We start from the raw sequence: 26,990 nt of genomic DNA, 5'->3' as shown, positions 1-26,990 counted from the left end.
ACTATGTTTGGCATTTAAAGGTTTGTTCTAGTTGAATGAATTATGATTTGTTCCGTGGCTTTGCAGACAAGGCCTGTAAGGCTGACAGGTATGTAATTACCAGGGGTGGCTGTAAGGCTACCCTTATGGAGAATCACCAGTGCAGTAAACCACTCATCAGGGACAAAACCAGTAGCAAAACAAATTTACGTTAAACATTTTAAGGAATCTGCCTGCAAGGGCATGTCTTCTCATACTCTGCTGATGACAGTAAACTGTCAGTTGAATCCTAAGATTTATCTTTTTCAGTAAGTCTTGGCGACAGATGAGATGTTTTTCCTTCTGTAAATTTATTTCTGATATAATGCAATGCCTTGCATAGCCTAGGATATAAATGAGGAAATGACAGGCAAAGCCACCCTAGCCTAAAGAACGACAGACCTCAGTTTGATTAGTGTCTCAGACTCCTGCTGGAGTTAGCAAGTAGGGGGGACTGAGACTGCTCAACTCTTTCAGGGGTGTGAGGGAAGCACATCTCCATGGCACACAAAGTATACTGATTTCCCCAGTGGAGAATGAAGAAACCATAGGATCATAGGAGGTTACTAAGCTATCAACCCAGAGGTCATTTCAAGCCTAGCTATTTTATCCGAATGTAATACCACACATACTCTAGTCAATACCCAGGATTGTATTTAGTAAAGACTGCCCGTGTCCAGGAGGGTTGTGGGTGCTATCCCTGCTAAGGATTTACAGTGCCCCATTCACTCGTCCAGGTTCCTTTTGAACAATGTCATAGAGAGTCTCTGCTTCATATGAATTGGCAGCCTATTCCAAAGATGCAGCAGCTACTGGGAGACAAATCAGTCCCTCCAGCATGTCCTATTCAAGTCACAGGCCATATTTAGGTCCCTAGAATGGGTAAGCTCTAGTCCTGTTTGATATACGGATGTGCAGCAAATTTATGCGGTTTGGTTTGGAGATTGCTCTTCAAGTCAGGCATAAGTCTCCCCTAAGAAGTCTATACGATACTAAGTATAGTGACAGGGACTTTAGTCAGTCTGTGTAAGGCACATGCTAGAGTCACTTGATCTTCTTAGTTAGAAACCTCTAAAGTCTCTCTAACTGCTGCAGGTACTTTGTAATGGTACATGCCAAAAGGGGCATTATATTCAATTATGGGCCTGATTAGTGACAAGTATAGAAGGGTAATAACCTCCTTTGCTCTAGAAGTGATGCCTTTGCTAATCAAGTGTACTACACAGAAAGCCTTCCTTACTACAGTATACACATGGTGATCAGAGTTAAGCTCGCAGTCTATTTGCGATCCCAGATCTCTTAAAACTTCATAGGTACACAGGGTATTGTTGTTAATTTGATAGTGTGAACGGACATTGTTTTTAGGGAAGGGAATGATGATGCATTTATTTGCATTCAGTTTGAGGCTGTGACTAAGACACCAGTCATTTTTCTGCGCAAGTCTCTCCTGAAGTATACTGACATAATTTGGGGATTCAATAATTGCACCCAGTTTGCAGATGTCCACAAACCTGATCAGCCACAGCCCCTTAGTTTCGACCTGAACTTCTGAGAAGTTTATGCCAAACAGTAGGGGGCCCAGCACTGACCCTTGTGGCACCCCGCTGGTGACAGGTCTGCTGGTTGATGTGGAGTCACCCACTTTGATAGTGTGTGAAAGGTTTGTGAGCACATTGGCAACTCATATTACAGCAAAGCAGTTTACATTCAGTTTGCTAAGTCTATCAGTAATGCCCGAGTGTGGGATTGTGTCAAAGGCCTTTGCCAAGTCGGGGTAAGCTGTGTGCACAGATTTGCCTTTGTCAATGGCCCTGGCCACATTTTCGAAGAAATCCACCAGGTTTTACAGGCAGGACCTGCTCTTGACGAAGCCGAATTGGGTCAGATCCAGGGATTGAAGGTCACCTATGTCTTTATTTATGAGGTCCATGATACGTTGCATGGCTTTACAGATGAGGCTGGTCAGACTTATGGGTCCATAATTCCCTGGGTCTGCTGCTAAGCCACCTTTGTGGAGGGGAATACCTGTTGCTGTTCTCCAGTCCACAGGAATAAAGTCTGTGGTTAGGCTGTGATTGACTAGGGTATGGTGATGCTAGTTCATGTTTTAGTTTATTTAGAAGACTGCCTGGGATGCCGTCAGGTCCCATAGAGGCTGTGTTTTTCATCTTAGACAAGGCCTTAATGACCTGCTCTTTGGATATGCAGAGTGGGGGGCAAGTTGGGGCTAAGGTATGTGATAAGTTTGGAGGGGATAAGGAAGTGAAATTTTCCCCAAATCGGTCTGATAGTAGGTTTGCTATTTCTCCGGGATCAGTGTGTGTGATACCATTAGTCATTAATTCGGCACATGTTTGAGTCCTACCTTTCAGGGTATATACGTAGCTGTGAAAGGCCTTACGGTTATCCTTAGTTGTGATAGCTAAGTTCATAGGTCAGTACTAGGCTAACTTCCCTTGTGGGCCATTTTAAGCCTAGCCAATTATCCTATTTGAGAATCAAACCCTGCACCTTGTGTTTGTAAGGCAACACACCTTAACCATTATGCCAAACCTAACCTCCTGTTTTTTTCTCAAAGTTACCCTTAGATGACTTGACATGTCTTATTTGCCTGTTGAGACTGAGGAGGATGCTTTTCCATTACTGGGACCTTGCCTTAGTTTTCTTAGACAGCAACTTTTTGCATTACTAGCAAAGTTTAAGCTGGATATCCACCAGGATGGCTTGTTTTTACTTGGAGCTCTGGCTTTGATTCTCTCTGGAATACAAGGGTCTATACACTTATATAAGTTATTGCACAGGGCTGTGTAAGCTTTGATGTAGTTACCACTTCCAGCTAGGGGTGGGGCTTGGAATGCATTTATACCTTCCCCTAGGAGAGTATAGTTTGCTCTGGTGACGTTTTTTAGTCTGACTTCAACCTTTGAGAGTTCTGCTGTTAGTGCCAGTTTGAAGGCGACTGATTTGTGGTCAGAGTTTAACTAATGAGGGTCTGACAGTTGCAGTGGTGCATCCGTTTGTCATGTTAGTGAGGACCAGAGCTAGTATGTTTGTTCCTCTTGTTGGGGTTTGAACAATTTGTTTCACGGCATCTGAGTTAAAGTCAAGAATATTTTGCGCTAGTGAGTTAAGGCTAGAGTAGATTTCCCAGCTGATGGTGGGATAACTGAAATTCCCCATGACCAGAGTGTTTGGCAATATTTGGAATGACTCCAGTTTGGTCAAGTAGACCATGTGCGCATCATGATCCATGGAGGGGGAATCTATAACTAGCTATGACTTGAATGGGAGTCTTGCCCACAGTAATTTGAACTTGGGGTAACTCTATGGCGTTGTCCAGTCTAACTAGTCAGGAGCCTTGAACCAGGACATCTACATCCTCCAGTGACAGAAGTGCTTCCAAGGTGTGCACTTTTTGGTTTAAGTTCCTAGTGTTTAGCAACATAACCCTTATTTTATTATGGTTGGCAATTTTCACATCGGCAATTTTGTTTTTGACACATTGCCTAAAAAAGGCACTATGGGGAGGCAGGAACCTTTGCCAGCAGCTGAAAGCCCAGTGGTGCCAAGTGCAAACAGTCTCTGGCAAAGCAGCAAGGTTTGTCGACCATGTCACCCCAGGTCGAGAGAAACTGGATCCCCTTTGAAAGGCACCAAAAACTAACCCAATTATTGAAATCAATCATTTTTGTTTACACTGTGGCATCATTCTAGGTGAGGGTAATAAGCTGATCAAGGCTAGGGACATACCTGCCTGGGACACATACTCAGAGAGCTCAGTCATGTCTTTCTTCATATATTTCAGTGAGGTACGTCTCAGGTCGTTCAATCCAACATGAGCTATGACACAGTCATAATGGTACTTGTTGCCGACAGACCTGGGTGCATGTGTGATCTGACGGATCCTGGCATCAGACAGGCAGCTGACCGTGACTTTCTCCTCATCTAACTTGGTGAGTGGGACACCCGTGTGTCTCACTATGGAATCTTCAATAGCAAGTAAATTTGTTTTTTGAATGTTATGCCTTAAAGGCTTGGTAGGTGAGACACTGGTGCTGCTATGTGTCTTGGGTTCTGTGGGAACTGTGTTAGTTGTAGCAGTCTTACATTTTGGAGCTCTCTGCTGTTTCGGTAAGTTTTTTGAGACAACCTCCATGTATGTATATGAATAATGGTACTATATGCATGAGAAGAGGTGGGTGACTTGACAATCTCTTCAGTGTTATTGCTTCAAGTGCAAGAGAGCAGGGATTCAAGATTCTTGGTGTAGAATCATCTCTCGCACTCTGTCTAGAGTGTTATTAGTACAGAGTTGTCAGTGTACATGAGGTAGTTGCTACACTGCCTCAGGAGACCCAAGTCAACAAGGCTGGTAGGAAAAACAAGGGTAGAACAACTGTCCATAATGCTAGGTATGAAGAACTGTTATCACAAAGGAGGTGCTTTGAGGACTTGATTAGGAGGTACTCTGTAGATGGGTACTTCTGTTAGGGTTTTTGGCTAGTGGTTTAACAGGTCACAGCTGACTAGCAATACTTCTTAGAATGGAGCTGTACTAAAGATAAGGACTACACTAATGTACTACAGCTGTATCTAGGGGAAAAATTGTCAAAATTATCTGTCTGGCTATGGGGCACAATTATGCAGCAGTGAGTGATGCTGCGCAACGTGCATACAAGCAGAAACCGCTCAAATGAGGGGCTTAAATACCAAAAGCTAAAAAAAAAATCAAAAGAACCAATGAGGGTGCTTACTCCAAAGTCCTAGACTTCCACTAGATAGGTTTACTCTTTAATTTACCATTATATATAGGGTAGATGGGTACTGATTTTTCTATGGTGCTATTAAAAGTTGCAGCTGACTGAGCAGCCCTCTCAGTTGGGTCAATTTGCATGGAACTGTTGCGAAATTTGCATAGGTCTTCTACAAAATTAAGCAGGTTTGCCATTTTGATCTCTCCATACACTCTCTTTTAGTGGCAGAATGGTCCCACTAGGCCTGATGGAGAAGATGACTGATGTGGTCAGAACTAACATGTGATAAGGAGATATGGGATGGTGGGAAAGACTAAGGCTAGGCTGGTAAGGGCCCAGCCAAAGATATTTAAGCCTGTAGTGGGTAGTTTTACAATCTTCTTTGGTGCACTGCTACTAACAAAGTCAAGGACATGCTAAGCGCATCCATTTTTAGAGATGTAAGGATGACAAGTAATGATTAGGTAATTGAGATCTCCTAGCAAAAAGGCATTTAGTTTAATATTTAGCCACTTCAGTAATGTTAACATAATTTCTTTGGTCTCTGGGGGACACTGATGGGATCAGTAGCAAGCAATGAAGTAATAATTGGATATATTAATGGTAGTTTCGATCTACAAGAGTTTCAAGTTAGGGTCATGGATAATCTGACATGGGTGATGGCATTTCTGACAAATACAGGTACTTCTCCCCACAGTTACTCAAGGGCTGGAGATATGTTATGCAGCACAAGAGCAGTGTAATAGAAACTAATAGCATTCCACGTATAATTCAACACAATTATTTAAAAAAGCAACACAGCCGTAATGATCTATGGCTAGGGTGATAACACAAGATTAATAATTAGAATAGAATCACCTGTACTGCTCCAGTTTCTCTGAAGGTTAACGTGTCAGCTCATGTAACAGTATGCCAGCTGACAAAGCTCAGGGCAGTTCCTGACTAACCAGGATGAGAGGAGATCTAGTAAGTGAAGTACTACATGTCTTTAATGAAGAGCAGTGTGTATTTTTGTACTTTAGAAACATCATGCAAGGACCTGTGAGTACAGTAAAAAAAAAAAAGAAAAGTTTGGGCTATGGAAAACAGCAGATGTTCTGAGCTTAAGAGCAGAGCTACACCTGTATTATGCTAGTGTTCATCCCTTGTCCATAAGCGGGTGATGAAAAGCAAGCAAATGTCACCAATCATGAAAATCATGTTCCAGTGAATGAATCACATTAACCTGGTAGGCAACATCAACTCTATTACCCTAAAGCTGAACCAGAAGACATGTTGGCAGAATTGGATAGGATGACACAAGAGGTGATCACTCACAGAAGAAAGAAAATCCAGATTTTGAAACAGAAGAAATGGTACTTACCTAAGCTGATATCTGCAGCTTTGGTGACAGGTGTTGTTGGTTCAAAGGGCCCCAAACCATACTGTTCCCTCAGTTTACTACCTTGGTCAAAGGACAAGATAACTGCCATCCGTTTGTACCACTTTCGCTTTCCATCCTTCTCCACACAATAATATAGCTCCTCTGCATCCTTGCGGTGCCCCTTCACAACACCTGAAAGCAGGAAGAGTAACATATGGAAAATATAACATCTGCTGTACACTCCTTTTATGCCTTTAGTCTTCAACAATATTGTTTGTACTGTTGCACTGCTTTCCGCTGACAAATCTGAACAGTACATGTCAGCAGCTGACTCTTTCTCTAAGTCATACTTTTCAAATTCATAACACAGCTAACAAAAGGCATTAACTATTAAAATAACCTATCATTTACATTAGGAAGCTAGTGCAGACAGGCACTACAACTGATAACCATTTAATAAAGTTTTAATTTCTTTTCAGTGTTTCACTTCAATGATGTTGAAATTCCTTGTCATTAGGCAGCTAAAAAAAACTCCATACAAAAGTGGATCCATGTCAGTTAATATTATCTTTACTGAAGACCAAATTAAATGAAACTTCAGTTGCTACATTTGTTTTCTCCTAAATTCCCAAGACAAGTAGTGAGTACAGACCACTACATCTCATATATTATTATAATCAACAAAGGGATCACTACAACACTGAGGTAAGGAGAAATCTCCTTTGCAATAAACCATTCAGAGGAATAATTTTTTATAAACTTGCCAAACATGTCAAACTGCACAGCTGGCTATCAAAGAACTAACTGCTTTACATTTGCAGCAAGAGCTGATATCAGCAGTGGTGTTACAGCAGTGGTTACAGCTCTCAGCTACTATTGTTATCCCTTGTTTTCTAATGAGGCACTGTGGGTGATGACCTAAATGAATAATCTATGGGAAAGCTTACATCCACTACCATATCCCAGACAGCATAAGAATAAACTCCACACAGTGACAAAACATTCGCTGAACACTTGACAGGGAAAAAAGCACAATATCCATTACACACATCCTGAAAGAATACCTAAAAATGTTGGACGCCAGAGCATCTTAAGTACCTGCACTGAAGTACTCATCTTCTGAAAGCGCAGTAACTTCAGTGTCGACTGGTATAGGATCACACAACAGAATATCCTTCCCCATAACATCACATTCATAGCCATCATCAAAACGCAATCTGAATTTTCCTGCACCAGCATCTTTGATTATTATCCCTGAGTAGAAGTAACCATTTGATGACCACATTGCCACAACACGTAGTCCTACAAAGCTGCTGCTTGTTGAATCAGAGTTATCAGAGGTACTAGGAGATTTTTGTGGGATAACTTCAGGAGAATCACTCCGACGGACAGGTGTTTCCTGGTTTGGTCTACTACTGGCTTCTTTGAAACGGACAGTAATTCTGGTGTAAGGTTCTTCATCTGGAGATGCTGAGGTTGTGCCAGGGCTTGTGTGGTCTTCGGGTTGTGCTGCCAGGGTATCTCTGAAGATATAAAAACAAATACCTCAATAATTTACCCTAAATCAAATACTGTCAAACCATTCTATGCCAACAAATATCAGTCTCATTAGGCAGCACCAGTGTCCCATTACTGGGCAATGCAAAAATACTATGAATTTTAAAAAACGCATGTTTACTGAAATACCCATATATTAGCCTACCATTCCTTCCTGGCAATCTGAACACAGTACTCCTCTTTTATTATAAGTTACACACAGTTATTACAGTTTAACCAAATATTGTTCACAGATTTTACTACCAGCAAGCCAGCCTTACTTGTAGGTCTTTGAAATGTAACCATGTCTGAGTAAAAGCAAACATCTAATCTAACACAGAATGTGGCTTGCATTCAAGGCACTTGAATAGTCAGACCTCAACAGCAGATCAAGATAAAATTAAAATATGTAACATAGTAACAGATAAGGTAAGCAAAAAGGTATCAGCATGTGTATATCCACTAGAGTTAACTGCACTGGAAATATAACTAGTAAAACTGCTGACAGGTAGATTTATGTGAATCATCATGGTTCAGAAGCACAAAGCAATGAAACAACATCTTTCTACGGAGCAAGGTATTGAGAATTACATTTTTAATATTGCTTGCACTACGTAGCATAAGATGCCCAGTATCCCTAGATAGCCAAGGTGCTGAATGCTGTCATTAAGTGTCAGCATTTTCCAGCATGCCCAGATTTCTCCTTTTATATCAGATGAGTTACAGTTACTGAGCTGCTACATGGGGAAAATTTCATGAGTTAAGAAGCCTTGCCATTATAAAGGTAGTAAAAATGGGTCTATATTACATAGTCGAAGTTCTGTAACTTCGACTACCATATGCACGAATACATATGTCCGAAGTTAGGGAACTTTGACTACATATGAAAACATAAAGGGGGAAAATGAAAATAAAAGGTGATATGCAAGCCCCCCTGCACCCCCCACGTGGGGGCCTGCACCCTCCACACCCCACGCTCTTTAAATATACCAACTCCGAGGTTGCACTACAGTGCAGTAAAGGGAAAATTTCCTATACTGCACTTTAATGTGACCTCGGAGTTGGTATATTTAAAGAGCAGGGAGGGGAGCAGCAGGGCTTGCCCCCCCTGCATATAACCTTTTATTTCCTTTTTTATTATTTTTTTATGCATACTTAAAAGTTCAGTAACTTCGGACATATGTGTTCGTACATATGTCAGTCGAAGTTACGGAACTTCAACTATGTAATATAGACCCGTAAAAATACGATAAAACTGCTTTTAATCTTGACAGCAAATAATGCAGATTTAAATTTCAGTATGCTGTCTGAGTCTTAATGCATGACATTAGTGCCATCCTGTGCAATAGGACACACATTATTTAACAAATACAGTTTGGTGCATTTCTTTTGGTTATTTACTTATGTCTGACATCAGGGTGTTTTCAAAACAAGCTCCACAGTACTATATAACAAAAGAGAGTCCCACAAGTAGCAGTAAAAAATTATTACAAATTGCAAAAGTATATTATTTCTTTTGAATTGAAATCTCATCGTGCATGTTACTAAAATAAGTTGAACGATGACAAATGAACAATAGTGTCACTGTAATTTTATTTAAAAAGTCATAAAAAATCTCTAGCACTTCAGCAGCAGCCTTCATAGGAGTTACCGTTAAAACAAGCAAAAAATATATCTTACATAACAAAACCAATTAAAAACACAATCAAAAACAAAGTCTATCTAAAAAATTTACACTTAATCTCAGCATTCACACACACAATTAGGATGCCCATACAAAGAGAGAGAGAGAGAGAGAAAGGCCTAACAATCGTGAACAAAAAAAGAAGAATACTAAAAGAAACATACAAAGTAGAAGCACAAAGAACACTACTTTAAATCCAAACTATAACTATATGCAAGATTAGGGGGTGGAGGGTGCGTGCAGCTACTGCAGCAGTAAAGAATATGAAAAAAGTTATGTACTCACCATAACGTTCCATGTATGTAGTCCATCTCGCCGAACATATTACGTGTGGGTTCGGAACCAATCCTCGGCTCCGACTCAGCCGCTTTTAGAAAGCCTGAAAACTTCTAATTGGCTCGTGGCTAGGAGGTATCCCATGGTGCATAAGCACACTCCCCAGATCTTGTTTGCTGCTAGTCTGTGCAAGGAGGAAAAGTAAAAAGGAGAACAAAGGTTCGGAAGGATAAAAACCTTAATAAAAAGTGTCCTTTATGAAATAAACCACCGTAGAAAACTGTTTCCAGACCCTCCAGGAAGGGGGTTGGTGGGTGGGTTCGTAATAATGCTCGGCGAGAAGGCCTACATACATGAAACGTTATGGTCAGTACATAACTTCTTTATGTTATGTAGTCCTATCTCGCCTGCATTATTATGGGTGAGACAGCGTCCCTAGCATCTTGTATGGGTGGCTCACTGGAAAATTCTTCTGAGCACCGTGAAACCAAATGAGGCCCTACCCCTGGAAGTTAGGTCCAATTTATAATGGGTAATGAAGGTATGAGGGGTAGCCCATGTTGCTGCTGCACATACATTATCAGTAGGAGTCCTGGCTTGGAAGGCAGCAGAAGTAGAAAATGATCTGGTAGAATGCACTTTGATTTTAATTGGTAACTCTCTTCCCTCAGAAGTATAAATGAAAGAAATGCAGTTAGAGATCCAGTTTGATAGTGTGACCTTAGAAACTGGCAAATCCATTCTTGTTTCAGCAAAGGAAATGAATAGCTGGTCTGATTTTCTAAATCCTTTAGTTCTGTGGATGTAGAAATGCAATTGCCTATGCACATCCAATTGGTGAAATCTATACTCTCATTTACTGGTGTGACTGGGGAAGAATACTGGCAATTCGATAGTTTGATTCAAGTGAAAATGGGAGCAGACCTTGGGGATAAAGGAAGGATTCGTCCAGAGAGAGACCCTATCTTTATGAAAAATTAAGTATGGAGGTTTAACTGATAGGGCTTGCAGTTCGGAAACTCGTCTGGCTGAAGTTATCGCCACCAGAAAAAGAGTCTTCCATGATAGAAATTTTAATTGACAGCTATGGGCTGGTTCAAAAGGTGGCAAAGTAAGTTTAGAAAGGACTAGATTTAGATCCCAGGGAGGAATGGGATCTTGAACGGGAGGTCGTAACATCATAGAACCTTTGAGAAAGGTCCTGGAAAGTTTGTGGGACATAAGGTTAGAATTGTTAATTCCCACATGAAAATTAGATATTGCTGCTAGCTGAACTCAGTGTAGCAGCTGCTGATCCCTGATGAAAAAGTTCTGATAGGAACTCTAAGACAATAGGAATGGGAGCTGTAAATGGATTAACCTTTCTGTTATCTGCCCAAATAGAAAATCTCTTCCATTTACTGTTGTACAATTTTCTAGTCGAGGGCTTATGAGAAGAGTTAATGATACGTGTTACAGCTGGAGACAGATCATGAAGCCTGACTAATGATGGAACTGAAGCAGCCATGCTGTCAGTTTGAGAGTGTGGAGACAGGGATGAAGAGAACCTGCCATGTGTGTCAAGAGGTCTGGTACTGGGTTCAGAGTCCATGGATAGTCTAACACATGAGGCCCGAGGAAGAGGAACCAAATCTGACGAGGCTATTAAGGAATGATGAGGATCATCTTGCTTCCCAACAACATTGCTTTCTGTATAACCTTGGGAATGAGTGGAAAAGGAGGAAATGCATAAAGAAGTCCCGGGGGCCAATCGTGGACGAGTGCATCTCTCGGAGACTTTCCCAGAGGGGAAATGAGGGAGAAAAAGGTGCTACATTTGGCGTTAATGGGGCTGGCAAAGAGATCGCATCAGGGTTGTCCCCAAGGGCACAGTATTAACTAATTTAGAGAATAATACTCAACCCCTTGTGAACACAATTAATGGTGGTGACAAAGGGGAGTCTCAATACAAATCGGCCTTGGTAATGGAATTCAATTAATTTAATACCAAAGTGAAAAAGATTTTTCAGAGGGAGTGGGTCAATTTTATCTCCTTTTCTGACTTCCTGAACATTAAAAAAGACACCCCTAAAATAGTTTATAAAAATGGTAGAAGTATAAAAAAGTTGTTGGAGTACAATAAATTGAACAACAATGAAAATTCTACCAAAATGGTTCTACCCAACAAAAGCTATGGAACATATCAGTGTGGACACTGTAATCAGTGTCCATATGTTAGTAATAAGACTGAGATTTTTTTAACAGCTAGGGATTGTAATATTAATGGTACAGGTTATTTTAATTGTGACTCACAAGGGGTGGTATATCTAGCTATGTGTTCACAATGTAATTCATATTACGTGGGAAAGACAGAAAGAGCATTGAAAAAGAGAATTTACGAACACACCTATGAGATATCTAGGAAAAAAGAAACAAATGCTCTATATAAGCACACTTTAGTTTGTGAGGATTCTAGATTCTCCTTTTTTGTGGTAGAGCAGGTCAAGAAGGAAACAAGGGGAGGCCTCTGGGAAGAAAGGCTAGAATTCAAAGAGCTGTGGTGGCAAATATTATTAGAAGCAACAAGCACCCCAGGGCTCAATGAACATCTTTCACTAACTTCTGTGTTAAAATTGAGAGCAGCTAGAATTTAGATAGTGTTAGTAATAGCTCTCTAAGAACAGCAGATGGTGCTATTTAAATAAGGAGTTTTTAGAATGTTATACAAAGGAATGGAAGTATCAATTGAATAACATGATTTTTATTTATTTATTTATTTTTCTATATTAATGTTTTAAACTATATTTATTATGAACACATGAATTTTACAATGGAGTAAATGGAATTTAGTAACATTGTAGTGAACATCAAAATGTGTTTTTATTCACAACCTGTCTGTAATGAGCCTTTTTTATGCAAACTCATTTAATGAGAACATGAAGTAATGATTTTTTATTGGCTGCTATTCAATCATACTAGAGTATATAAAGTGTAACTTTGGAAGTACGTGTTTGTCTGATGAAGTCTTACGTTTTTATGTAGACGAAAACGCACACTGGTTTTACAAAGCATTTACGTTTTATTTGGAGTTATTTTTGCATTAGTCAATAAAGTGATACGTTCGGCAGCTGGAGGACTGTTTCCGTGTTTTTGTTTTTACTTGTCCCCATTTGTGGAAGATCTGTTGGGCTACTTTCTGGTTCAAAGACCATTCGTGAGGTAACAAAATTGCCCTGTTTAGCTTGTCTGCTATCACGCTGGATGTCCCCGGGATGCGCGTTGCGATGGGAAAGCGTTGGGAAGAAATCGCCCAGTTCCAAACTCGCAGGGCCTCTCGACATAAGGGGTAAGATCTGGTTCCCTCCTTGCTTGTTTAGATACCATACCACCGACATGTTGTCTGTCTGGATAGCTATCATCCCTAAAGGAAGAAAGTCGCGAAGTGCTTGCAGCGCTAGAAGGACCGCTCTCATCTCTAGGACATTGATATGCAGATGGGCCTTGTGATCCTGTCATGTGCCTTGGACAGTCCTGCCTAGATAATGCCCCCCCGCCCCTATCTGAGAGGCATCCATGGTCACAGTGGCAACCGGTTGGTGCGGTACAAAGGGAGTCCCTGTGGTAAGGTGACCTGGCTTGAATCCACCAACGGATATCCTTTTTGCAAGAATCTGTGATTAGTATCTGGTGATGCAGGGGCAACTGCTGAAAAGACCACTGTGAAGACATTGGAGTATTCTCATATGTAGTCTTACTAATGGTACTAATGTTATAGTCGACGCCATTGTTCCAAAAAGTTGTAACACCACCTTTGCTTTGACTTTTCGAAGAGGAAGTAACCTGTAAATCTGCTGTGAAAGATTTTGTATTCTGTCTGTTGGCAGTCTGCCTGCCAAAGAGACCGTGTCTATGTTTGCTCCTATAAAGGTTATAGATTGAGTGGGCAAAGTTAAGGATTTTTCCCAATTTACAGAGCCTCCCAACTGGGAACAGGGCTTGATTGTGGATTTTCTGGCTTGAACTAGAAGATGCCTGTTGGTTGCGGTCAGGAGCTAATCGTCCAGGTATGGAAAAACTTGGATTCCCTGACACCTCAGATGGGCTGTCACTACTGCCATGCATTTGGTGAACACCCGGAGGGCTGTGTTGAGACCAAAAGGCAGCGCCCGAAACTGGTAATGATTGGCTCCCAGCCGTAAGCGTAGAAAACTCCTTGATGCTTTGTCCATCTTGATGTGGTAGTAGGCATCTTGGAGATCTACTGTGCACATCCATTTTTCTTTCCCTAACAGAGGGAGTATGGATTGTAGAGTGACCATTCGGAACTTGGACTTCTTTACATACTCGTTTAACCTGCTGAGGTCTAAAATGGGTCCCCAGTCTCCTGTTCTTTTTGGATCTCTTCCGCGGGGGCTCCTCAGCGGGGTTCTCTGGGGAGGCCTCGGAAGATTGGGGGCCACCCGAGTGGGGGTCCTGGGGCTATGGGTCTCTGCCATCCGGGGGAAGAGAAGATGTTGAGACTGTAGTCGGCGCTTGAGAGAGTATAGCATTGGTACTTCTACGTGGGGCGGATGAGCTATCCAGCATGCTCCTCATCTTCATGAAGACTGATTCCTCCGACTCATAAAGACGCCTCGGTTCCAAAGAAACTGGAGGTGCTGACGGCTCCAGAAGGATCGGCTCCGAGAACGATGTAGGGTCCGAGCTCACTCAGGCTGATGCACCAAGAGGGAGACTCGGTACCAAAGTTCTGTTCCAAGTGTCCCCATCAGGGCCGACCAAGGAGCTTTGAACCCTAGACACTTCAGATGGCGCCAAGAATGTCGGAGCGGAACTCGGCACCGAGACAACCACACGAGGTGCTGAAACCGAAGACTCCACTGTAGTACCGAAGGCCCAATCTGGGTTGGAGGAGGAATGAAAGCAGGACAGGTAAAAGGAGTCGGCTCCGAGACAGAGTGGGTCGGAGCCGATAAAAATTCTGGCAAGGCCGATGACTTGAGGAGTCTGAGCACGGCTCTCTCGATGTCTTCTTCAGACAGACTCCTGGAGAATCTGGAGGACAGCATGGGTGACCTTGTTCTCTGTAATATCAGCGATTTAAGGGCAGGGGAGACCGGTGGAATATCTGTTAACCAGCTCCAAAGAGGGCTGCTAGTGATTGGCACCGAAACACTTGCTAGCAATACTGCAGGTTCTATGTCCAAAATCTCAATCGGCCCCAAAGACTGTGGAGCCGAAGAGAAAGATACCAGCTCCGCTTTTTGTAACTTCTGTGGTAGTTCAGAGGCAGAAGTTGGAGCCAGAGAAGGCCGTTTTGAAGTTTTGCCCTTATCCTTCCTAGAAGACTGCGAATTAGGAGAGGAAGAAGAACTGGCTAGGTCTTCTTCGAAGGAAGGTTTCAACAGACCTTTTAAAATAAGTTTATTCTTCAGTTCCTGGAGCACTCTAGGGCTAAAAGAATGGCAGAAAAGGCAGGTTTCTTGCAGATGTATGGCCCCTAAGCAATATACACAAATGCTATGTCCATCAGTGATGGACATTTTTTGTGAACACAATGCACTTCTTAAAGACTGATGGTTTGTGTTCCTTAGACATACTGACAGCAAAGGAAGGCCCACACACTCACACAACAAGAGAGGAATTAGATCCTCTAACTTAAACAGATCTAGCCCTATCACACTTTAAAGGGGGGGGGGGGACTAGGTCCTATAACTTAAACGGACCTAGTGTAAAGAACAAAAAGGGATGAAACTAGAACCTCTCACTTAAATGGTCTAGTAAAAACCAAAAACACACACACACACAAGGGATACCACACGCGAACAAGCAATAGGCCAGAAAATACAATATCTGATAACCAAGTCAAATCCGTTTGAAGTCACAAATCAGAAGTCACAAAAAATGACGGTCAGTAATGAGCTATAATAAAAAAACTCTCTATAAACAATAAATTCCTAAAAAGAAGTAATAGTAGTAAAAAGGTATCTCTTAGCCACGGCCAACCAAGAAAGCTTCCGACTGGAGATGCGGCAAACGAGATCTAGGGAGTGTGCTCATGCACCATGGAATACCTCCTAGCCACAAGCCAATCGAAGTTTTCAGGCTTTCTAAAAGCGACCGAGTCGGAGCCGAGGATCGGCTCCGAACCCACACGTAATAATGGAAGTGAGATAGGACAACATAACATCATCTGTTATGGGTAAATGCACCAGTGGTACAAAATCCCTGATGGATACCTAGTTATTGACTAGGCTCCAACTAGAAAACCACTTCCACTTACCAGTATATGATTTTGTGGAAGATCAAAGGTTGATGCAAAGAACTGACAGTGGGACCTACAAATGGAGAACCTTAAACATTTCCTGAAGCCTGCTTCTATGGGATTAAGATTAACAGCCATCTTTTTAGGTCCAGTGTTTTCATGTGACTCATTGAAGGAATGAGGGGTAACACAGTAAGGTCAACATTTTGAATTTTAGCACTTTCACATAGAGGTTGTGGAATGAAAGCTCTAGAACTGATCTCCAAGAGGCCTTTTTATTTGGTACCAGAAACACTCTGGAATAGAAGCATTTGCCCCTTTAAATTACTGGGTATGCAAAGAATGAAGAATCTAAAGAAAATATTCTGTGTTGGTTTGGAGGGTGTAGAGGAAGTCCCCTGAAGGGAGTTTTTGTATTCAGTGCCATCTGTAATTCTCCTGCACTTTTAACACACAAGAGTAATGGAATGTCGAAGACCAGCTTCTGGGATAGGTTTGTGAAGATATTTGCTGGAGGGGAAAGGGTCATTCTGTACTGTTATCTGCCCTCTTTTCCTGAAAGGATCCCTGTTTCTTGTTATTTCCCCTCCTGTAATCACTTTTTTTGCTCCTTGTTAGCCAGAATATGACTGGTTTTGCTTATTTGGCTTTTTAGTGAAAGACGGCGGTCTAAACGATTTGTAATGGGGGACATGAAAAATCTCAGCTACTCCCCAAATTAATTTTACTCTTTATCAAATTGTTTGAGAAAGTAGTTAGCAGATTAGCCAAACAGTACCTCCTTGTCTAAAGCAGCATCTGAGATTTCAGACTCTACCTTATCAAACTTTTAGGTTACATACCCAGGCATATCTCCTCAACACTGTAGCAATAGCATGGGCTCTAGACAGGTCTATATCACAACGTTGAAATTACAAAAGTTTGATCATTGTAATATCGAACCCTACTGTCCGAAACCCAACAAAACCGAAAGCACAGAACAGTGATTTTTTCCCCAGGGAAATAAAATCACTGCTCCATGACAAAACCCCCCCAAAAAACTTAACCTTAAACCCCTCTACTTAAATATACCAACTCCGAGATCGCATCACAGTGGAGGAAATAGCAAAGCCCTTAAAACGGCCCACCATTTTTTTTCAAACAATCAATGGCCACCACAGGTACGCCCATTGTATAAGACATACACTAAGCCCATGGCAATGGCAGTGACATCTTGGCAACTACTTTTATTACTTCTAGGAATAGCAGGTGTGGAACCATCAGGACTGGACTAAGTCTCCAAGCAGTAGCCGAGGAGCAGATAAAAGTAGTAAGCATTGCTGGAGAGAGTCAATAGAAAGGTAAATTGTCACCTAGTGTACACAAAGAGCACACTTACACTCATATTTCTTATCCCAGCCGACACAAAGTAAAAAGCAGAAGTGGGATTCAAACTCCCTATCAGCACTCAAATTAAATATATTGACCGAAAAAGAAAAATGGCAAGTAGGTTGACACTAAGTCAACAAACACTACACTGAACACATCCCTACTCATCCCATACAACTTTTAGTCCCTAAAATGAAAGGTTACACAAGCAGTAAATATACATTCAGAAAAATATCTCCTAACTTGTCAAATAGCACCAGCAACTACAAACAGCAGTCTCTGACAGGAAACATTCTATATTAATAAAAAATACCAGGTTTCTTAAAGGGGAACTAGTGCTTTTAGACAGAAAATAAAAATAAAGAATATTTTCTTCAAAGGGCAACAATTTCTGTGTGGAGGGGTTCCCCAACAGGGGAACACAGCTCTTAGCCAATTGCTGCTCCAGAGATGTTTCTCCTCAAACTGACACGCAAGTACTGATAACATCTTTACCTCTGCCTACTGATCTCCCTCCTTGGGCTTGCAATCAGCAGTCAGAGTGAAGGTGTGTGTGTGTTTGGTGGGGGGGGGGTCCCCAGAGCTTTGTCAAGCCATCCAATTGTTTCCTGGGCAGAGAAACCTCTCATATGGCCTAAAAGTTACAGCAGCAGTGGTAATTATGTATATCTGTTGCTTTTAAGCCAAGTCAAATCACTATTATGGAACATCATAATGGTCAGCCACAAAATTAATACACGTATTTGTTACATCCATAATATGCTCTTGTAGTCTAGTTTTGAACTTCCTGCTACTTTTACCAAAATAAAGCATTCTGCAAATGCTAACACTACTGTTAAAGCTCGGCCTCAATACAAGTTTTTCAACTTGCAAATGAAGAACAGCTACAGTCATTTCTGGTGCATATGGGAGGACCATTCCACAGACCCAGGCAATTACAGACCCATAAGTCTGATCAGTCTCATATACAAAGCCATGGAAAGACTCATCATGGAACCAAACACTGGACCTGTCTCAGTTTGGATTCATAAAGGGCAGGTCATACATATTCAACCAGGTGGAGTTTTTTGAGAAGATCACCAAAGCAATGGATGAAGGCAAAACTGTACATACTGCATAGCTTGACCTGGCCACAGCTTTTAAAACAGTCCTCCACTCAGCACAGTAGAAAAGCTAACACTAATAGGATGCAGGAAATCAAAACAGAGGTGGAGTTAACTCCATAAAGAGATCAGTCACCAGTGGAGTTCCCAACTGTTTTTGCTGGAATCTCTCTGGTTTGCCATCAACTTCTCAGAAGTAAGTCAGTACCAAAGGACTGTGGCTGACAGTTTGCAGATGACTGCAAGCTATGAGCAGTCACTGAATCCCCAAATGATTTAGTCATCCTGCAGGAAGGCATGTTACAAATAACTGGTGCAAAAATCGTGGACTGAAACTAAATGCCAAAAATTAAGTATTGTATACTTTGAGACGTCATCTACCCATGGAACAACCACACCGACAATACACCTCTAAGAATCAACCCATTTGTATGGGATGTAGGAACTTATGTGGACAGTCTCCTAACTTTTGACTGACGTGCCCACGGTCAGAAATTCCTTCTATACTGCACAGCTTATAAACATAGGGATTGTGTCTAGATCTAGGGATGCCATTGTCCCCCCTTACTCAGCCCTGATTAAGCCAGTCGGTGAGTATAATGCCCCCTTTGGCATGCATCTGCCCAGACATATGCAACAACTGAACACCCACAGAGATACCTTACTAAAATGATACAAAAGCTGAATATGTCGTACATGGACTGACTGAAAGCCCTGTCAATATACTTGGTATCCTACAGCATGTTAAGAGGTGACCTGTGTTTAGCATACAAGGCATCCTCCAAACCAGTACTGAAGGATAGCAAATGAAATGGCATCAGAAATACTCAGTCTAGGGATGTAAACCTCTTCTGCAACATCAACAGAACTGTTTGAAGGGACAGGTATCATCCAACAGAGGACACCACTGCTCTGGAACAGACCCTCCATACACACAACGCAAAGCTCATTCCTGTCCATATTCAAACACATTTTGGATCTATGAATGGGAATCACAAGATGTACCCCAGGACTGCCTCCTGCACTACTAATGGACAAAAGCAGCTCCTAAGTGTTTTTTCCCATGCATGGGTCACCTCAAACCATCTGCGGTATGATCCCAGTTATACTTATTAGGAGGTAATATATAATTACGACCATGGGATGGGTAAGGCCAACCTAACACCAAATGGGATAGGTTAATTCAAGCACCAAAAGGGAAACTGACTAGGTGTAAAATGGCCCAAAACGGCAGCTAGCCTAATAGCTACCTATCAACCTATACTGCAGCAAGAAAGGGCATAATCCACATTTTCAGTGTAATAAGTAAAATGTCCAACAGGAATAAGCTTCTGATTACTAATTGTTTCAAAACTTAAAATATCACGTCTTCAATCAATACATTTACTGCAATACAATGCACCTAATTCAAAACTTAAATTCCTAGTCAATGCCCATATCATTCGTAACAATATTAGAATTAATTAAATCTACCAAACTTTTTCCTTTAATATAAAATATTGATGAAAAAGATGCAAAGATACTATCTAAAGCAGAATCAGAAAATAAGTCACCCTTAAACTGAGCTGTGAAGTCAACAGATTGTAACAAAAACTACAGCCAGAATCTGAAAATAAAGTACAGATGCCTCCAGGTGCCTATTACAAACGTAACTGCAGTAACATCATAAACTGATCCCAGGCACAGCACTAATATTTTTGACTATTAATATGCCTTAGAAACTCTGGGGTAATACTCCTTGTTGATCTTTTAGGGTAAAAGTACACAATTTTTAATTTGCTACATTACTGGTTTTTTTTACATGATAAAGGCTAATGCAGAAAAACATCCGGAAACAAGACTGTAAGCATGGTCCTTAACAGTAAAAAGAAACAAGAAAAGTTAATGCCCATGTTGCTTCTTTGTTATGTTTTGTCACCAATATAAATTTCTTTACCAGAAAAACAAAAATTATTTACGTTACATAAAATCTTGTAGCTTGCAACCAGAAAAATAGCTATCAAATCTGTGAGGTGCATTAAAGAAAAGGTGCAATAAATGGTATGAATGCAAATACTGAAAAATGACAAAATTATGAGGCTGCATTATCTACCACTCTACTTTTCAGTATTTCAAGCCATAGCTGTAATGATTATTTTAACCCACATTTTATTTATTTCTTCACTCAAATTTGTTAACCGAGGTACAGCACTGACAACTCATAACCAGTTTCAGTCTCAGCCTGAGAAAACATTACAATTTAACAATTATGGATACAGAATGCAACAGATAAAGTGCATATAATTTTACAATTGTTGAGAATATACATGAATTGTATACAGTAACAGATATAAACATATATGCAATTTTTGTAGCGTCAGAGACAACGGCATACAGTTGTATGCAAGTTAACATATATTTTAATAGAAGGTTATATTAATTGCAGAGACTGCTTAAAATACAGACCTAGAGTTTTTAGTACTTCAGCAGTGCATTAGTATGACAAGAGTTTTAAAAATGGAGGAGTTAAAGCAGACAGAAAAGGGAAGGTGTCAGTAAGTTGGAATTTATGGCTTGATTAGGTTATGTGATATTTGATACTGCAATGGCATTTTACCATTTTCAGGAAGTACACAGTTTCACTGCAGTGAAATTGAGAAAGGGATGCAAGGAACCCAATGCATGTGCTCTTTGTCTAATAGAAGTACAGCCTCCTTATTTACTTCAACAGAAATCAACAACTCAGTAACAGTTTCTCAGTGTTTAACCTTTAGATACTTCCATCATGAAATGAAGTGCATATTATCTTGTATGTAAAAATACTAAATTATACATGTTGTGTCACTCTGCAAACAATGCTTTTCATCATGTATTTCTTAGACATTAGTGGTACAGTTACATGCTGTCATTTAGCAACTTCACTGACTCAACAGGTAGCGCAGTCACCTTTGATTAGAAGGTTGTGTGGGATCTACTCCCACCCAAGGTACATGGATTAATTTTTCCATTAATGACTCTGCAGTATGGCATAAAGGAAAGGGGAAGGGGAGTTGATGCACTCTGGATTGTGATGCTCTTTGGATGAGAAGTTACACAGAGGTCTCTTCTGCCCATGTTGGTAGAAGTCCTGATGGATGTAAAAGACCCCATGGCATTTATTGAAAACAGTAAGGATTTCTTTTACGTATATACATATTCATTCTATATATACTTTTCTTAACATCATATTAAATACATATATATATATATATATATATTATACATATACATATATATATATTATACATATACATATATATATATATTATACATATACATATATATATATATTATACATATACATATATATATATATATATATATATATATATATATATATATACACATATATTTATATGGATTCACTTCAGAAGCTCGAAATACTGAAATCTCGAATTTCAGTATCTTGAGCCCAAGAAGTGGAATCCACAAAACAACAAAAACTAAAAAACGCGAAATTCAAAACCTCGAATACCGGAAGTTTTGAATTTTGCGGTTTTACTACACACACACACACACACACACACACACACACACACACACACACAATCACTCTACTACATGAAAGAAGGGAGGCAAGCCCCTCTGCACCCCCCCATGTGGGGGGCTGCGCTCCCCATACCCTCTACATAAATATTCTCACTCCAAGGTCACACTACATACAAACACACACAAAGCTCCACCACACAAGCTACTTTCTCTTCGCACACACACACATCACAGCAACAAAACACACAGACACACACCACAGCCCCTACCCAACCCCTTAACACACATACACACTTACCTGAATACATAACCATAGCAGAACTTTAGAAGCGCAAAATTCAAAACCTCCGGTATTCGAGGTTTTGAACTTCACGCTTCTAAACTTACGCTATTATGTGGATTCGGCTTCTTGGGCTCAAAATACTGAAATTCGAGATTTCAGTATTTCGAGCTTCTGAACGGAATACAGTGGATAATAAAAAGTGTACACACCCTTGCTAAAATGCAAGGTTTTTGTGATATAAAAAAATGAGACCACAATAAATCATTTCAAACCTTTTCCCACCTTTAATGTGATCTATAACCTGTACAATTCAATTAACAAACAAACAAATCTGTTAGGGGAAAAATATAAAAATTAAAAAACGTACAATAAGCTGCTTGCCCCCTTAAACTAATACTTTGTTGAAGCACCTTTTGATTTAATTACAGCATTCAGTCTTCTTGGGTAGGAGTCTATCAGCATGGTACATCTTGACTTGGCAATATTTGTCCAGTCTTCCTTGCAAAAGCACTCCAAATCTGTCAAACTGAGAGGGCATTTCTTGTGCACAGCCCTCTTCAGGTCACCCCATAGATTTTGTATTGGATTTAGGTCTGAGCTCGGGCTTGGCCATTCCAAAACTTTAATTGTCTTCTGATGAAGCCACTCTTTAAATGATTTGCATATATGCTTAGGGTCATTGTTGTGTTGAAAGATGAAATTCCTCTTCATTTTCAGCTTTCTAGCAGACTTAAAGGTTTTGGACCAAAAGTGACTGGTATTTGGAACTGTTCATAAGTCCCTCCACTTTCACTAAAGCCCCAGTTCCAGGTGAAGAAAAGCAAACCCAAAGCATGATAATGTATTGTTATCCCCTTTGGGGAAAAACATGTATCCATGAATTACCATATAGGTGGCAGTACACTAAACACAGAAAGTGTGATAAGAGACTTAGGGACACAGGTGGACAGTGGTCTCACCTTCGATAACCACATCGCCACAACAGTCAGGAAATCCTTCTATGTGGCACACCTCATCATGAAGGGCTTTTCATCCACAAAAAAGGAGGTCATTGTCCCACTGTACACATCCCTCATTAGACCCATTATAGAATACAACGCCCCATTTGGTATGTACCTCTCAAGACATCTGCAACAACTGGAAAGGCCTCAGAAATACCTCACTAAAAGAATCACAGGCCTAAAGCAGATGCCCGACGCTGACCGCCTTAAAAAACTCCAGCTATACTCTGTCGCATATCGTCTACTCAGAGGCGATCTCTGCTTAACATACAAGGCCATGTCAAACCCAGAGCTGTTGGACATGCTACACTAAGAAATCCCAATCCCTCAGAGCTACACGCTCCAGGGATCTAAACCTTGTCATCACAATAAACAAAACATGCTTGAGGGATAGGTTCCTGACCCAGAGACTCCCCAGACTCTGGAATAGATTGCCCATACATGTAAAGCAGAGTGCCTCTTTGGACTTCTTCAAGAGGAACCTTGACGATTGGATGGGAGAAAGGAAATTTACCCCAGGGATCACGTCAGTCGCCCTGCTAGACAGGGGTCCAGGAAAGTAAATAATGTGGGAAGAAATAGCCAGGGAATTGTTATGGCTAGGCTTGTATAGGCCCTAGGGCTGATAGCCTAGTACCAACCTATGAACCTATGATACTGCTACCACCATGCTTCACCATGGGGATGGTGTTCTTTTGGTGATGCGAAGTGTTGTTTTTGCGCCAAACGCACCTTTTGGAATTGTGGCCAAAACGTTCAACTTTGGTCTCATCACAGACCATAACACATTTTCCCATAGCTTTTGGAAGACTTGATGTATTGTTTTGCAAATTTTAGCTGGGCCTGGATGTTTTTCTGTGTAAGAAAAGGTTTCCATCTTGCAACCCTAACCCATAACCCAGACATATGGAGAATACGGAAGATTGTCGTCACATGTAGTACATAGCCAGTACTTGCCAGAAATTCCTGCAGCTCCTTCAGTGTTGCTGGAGGTCTCTTGGCAGCCTCCTTGACCAGTTTTCGTCTTGTCTTTTCATCAATTTTGGAGGGATGTCCAGTTCTTTGCAACGTCAATGTTGTCCCATATTTTCTCCGCTTTTTTATGACTGTCTTCACTGTGTTCCATGGTATATCCAATGCTGTGGAAATTTTTTTGTACTCTTGCCCTGACTGATACCTTTCAACAATGAGATCTCTGATGCTTTGTAAGCTTCCCTGCGAACCATGGCTTTTTCTGTAGCAGGCAATTGAGTGAATGTCAGGAAAATCCTACTAGGATAGCTGAACTTTATTTGGAGTTAATCAGAGTCTCTTTAATTGATGGCAAGCGTTTACCCAAGAAGACTGAATGCTGTAATTAAATCAAAAGGTGCTTCAACAAAGCATTAGTTTAAGGGTGTGCACACTTAAGCAACCAGCTTATTGTATGTTTTTTTTTAATATTTATTCCCCTAGCATATTTGTTCTTCAATTGAATTGTACAGGTGATAGGTCACATTAAAGGTGGGAAAAGTTTTGAAATGATTTATTGTGGTCTCATTTTTTATATCATAAAAACCTGGAATTTTAACAGGGGTGTGTACACTTTTTAATATACATATGTGAGTGTCTGTGTGTGTGTGTGTGTGTGTGTGTGTGTGTGTGTGTGTGTGTGTATATATATATATATATATATATATATATATATATATATATATATATATATATATATATATATATATATATATATATATGTGTGTGTGTGTGTGTATTTATGTACATATATATATATATATATATATATGTGTGTGTGTGTGTGTATGTGTATATATATATATATATATATATATATATATATATATATATATATATACACACACACACACACACACGCGCACACACCCTTATAAACAAAACTAAACATTTTCATAGTCCCCTTTCACCCCTCCACCCCACCCCTAATGCCACAACCATTTATCAACTCATCAATCCCTATTTTTCATTACTCAGGACATCTTCGCATCTCACCTTCCAACTTCCCCATTCTGTAAACAGATTATCATCTCGTTTATCAATTTTATCCTTCACTGTTTTCTGAAAATAACCAGATATAATCACATCCAAATTCAAATTTTCAAAACAGTTTCCTGTACAACACCAGAATTATTCCCCAAATCCCTTAATTCTTTTACATTCTCACTCCTCATAAGATATATACCCCATCTCTATTATATTTCTATAACCTTTGCTTTTTTTCCTTATTTAAAACTAAACCAACTTTGGATCACTTATTTCCCACCACTGTCCGCTTATTTTTTTTTTACCCCCGGTCTTACTACTGACTGCTATTGCTTTTATTGTTTTATGGTGAATTAAAGATTTTACAGCACTCCAGCTGTGGTATACTCTGTTTTTTGGAATTTACTTGGACTGTTCGAACAGAGTATTTTGTCAATTTCTGGATTTTTTACTGTTATTGTGCATATCCCTTTGGTTTGGTGTGTTGTACATGGCTGAGAGTGCAGCTATTGAATTGGACTATAATCCAACCAGAGGAAAAGCTGCTCAATGTGGACTTTTTAATACCTCTTGTTTATGGATGTAAACCCACTACTTAATAGTTCTGTTGGACTGAGAACTACAGTGGTAAGTGAAGACACCTGTATGGTTGATATGCTACGAGCATCTATTAGAGAAATTGAGAATAAATTGTACAAGTTCAAATGCCTACAGTGGCAGAGACTGTATTTTGAGGCTGCTACACAGTTCAAAGTTGTACCCACAGGGTTGCGCATTTTAAAAATACCGGCCTATGGTGGTCTATATCTAGAACTGTTGAAAGAATGGCAAAGCCTTAATTTACAACTTGGACTTGACTACATGCGCCTTCTAAATGAATGTTTCTGCCCTATGGAAGAAGCGCTCTTCAAAGATATTAAAAGGCTGCAGATGTTAGTCTACAGCGGATTTCTACCTGGGGTCACTGGTGATCAGCTTGATGTAGCATTTGATAAGGTTGCAGCATATGACAAGAGACAAGGTATTAAGGCACACAAGTTAGAGGGATTTGAATGATTTTAATGCAGGAACAGTGTTTTCTTGGCCAGGGAGATATGAGAGAGAGAGAGAACTGGCACTGATAATACTGCAGATAATGCACTAGAACAGAATTATGCTGAGTGCATGCTGTCTCCTTTAAGGAGAATATGCAACAACTGAACACCCACAGAGATACCTTATTAAAATGATACAAAAGCTGAATATGTCGTACATGGACTGACTGAAAGCCCTGTCAATATACTTGGTATCCTACAGCATGTTAAGAGGTGACCTGTGTTTAGCATACAAGGCATCCTCCAAACCAGTACTGAAGGATAGCAAATGAAATGGCATCAGAAATACTCAGTCTAGGGATGTAAACCTCTTCTGCAACATCAACAGAACTGTTTGAAGGGACAGGTATCATCCAACAGAGGACACCACTGCTCTGGAACAGACTCTCCATACACACAACGCAAAGCTCATTCCTGTCCATATTCAAGCACATCTTGGCTCTATGGATGGGAATCACAAGATGCACCCCAGGACTGCCTCCTGCACTACTAATGGACAAAAGCAGCTCCTAAGTGTTTTTTCCCATGCATGAGTCCCCTCAAACCATCTGCGGTATGATCCCAGTTATACTTATTAGGAGGTAATATATAATTACGACCATGGGATGGGTAAGGCCAACCTAACACCAAATGGGATAGGTTAATTCAAGCACCAAAAGGGAAACTGACTAGGTGTAAAATGGCCCAAAACGGCAGCTAGCCTAATAGCTACCTATCAACCTATACTGCAGCAAGAAAGGGCATAAACCACATTTTCAGTG

General features: G+C 40.5%; 1 protein-coding gene across 4 annotated transcripts in view; it reads right to left on the bottom strand.

Moving 5' to 3' along the window:
* Positions 1-26,990, bottom strand: part of TP53BP1 (tumor protein p53 binding protein 1) — a 1,265,047-nt gene that overhangs the window by 244,475 nt on the left and 993,582 nt on the right. For all 4 annotated transcript variants that reach the window (XM_044077533.1, XM_044077532.1, XM_044077535.1 and 1 more), the window contains 2 exons: positions 7,234-7,658; positions 6,136-6,327 (listed from right to left, as the gene is read on the bottom strand). In XM_044077533.1, the coding sequence (XP_043933468.1) occupies positions 6,136-6,327; positions 7,234-7,658 (617 nt within the window). The remainder of the gene's footprint in view (positions 1-6,135; positions 6,328-7,233; positions 7,659-26,990) is intronic.

Source organism: Protopterus annectens, chromosome 7.part0 (assembly GCF_019279795.1).
Source record: "Protopterus annectens isolate FY-2018-M chromosome 7.part0, PAN1.0, whole genome shotgun sequence".
Lineage (NCBI taxonomy): Eukaryota > Metazoa > Chordata > Ceratodontiformes > Protopteridae > Protopterus > Protopterus annectens.
This window is presented reverse-complemented; position numbering and strand designations above follow the sequence as displayed.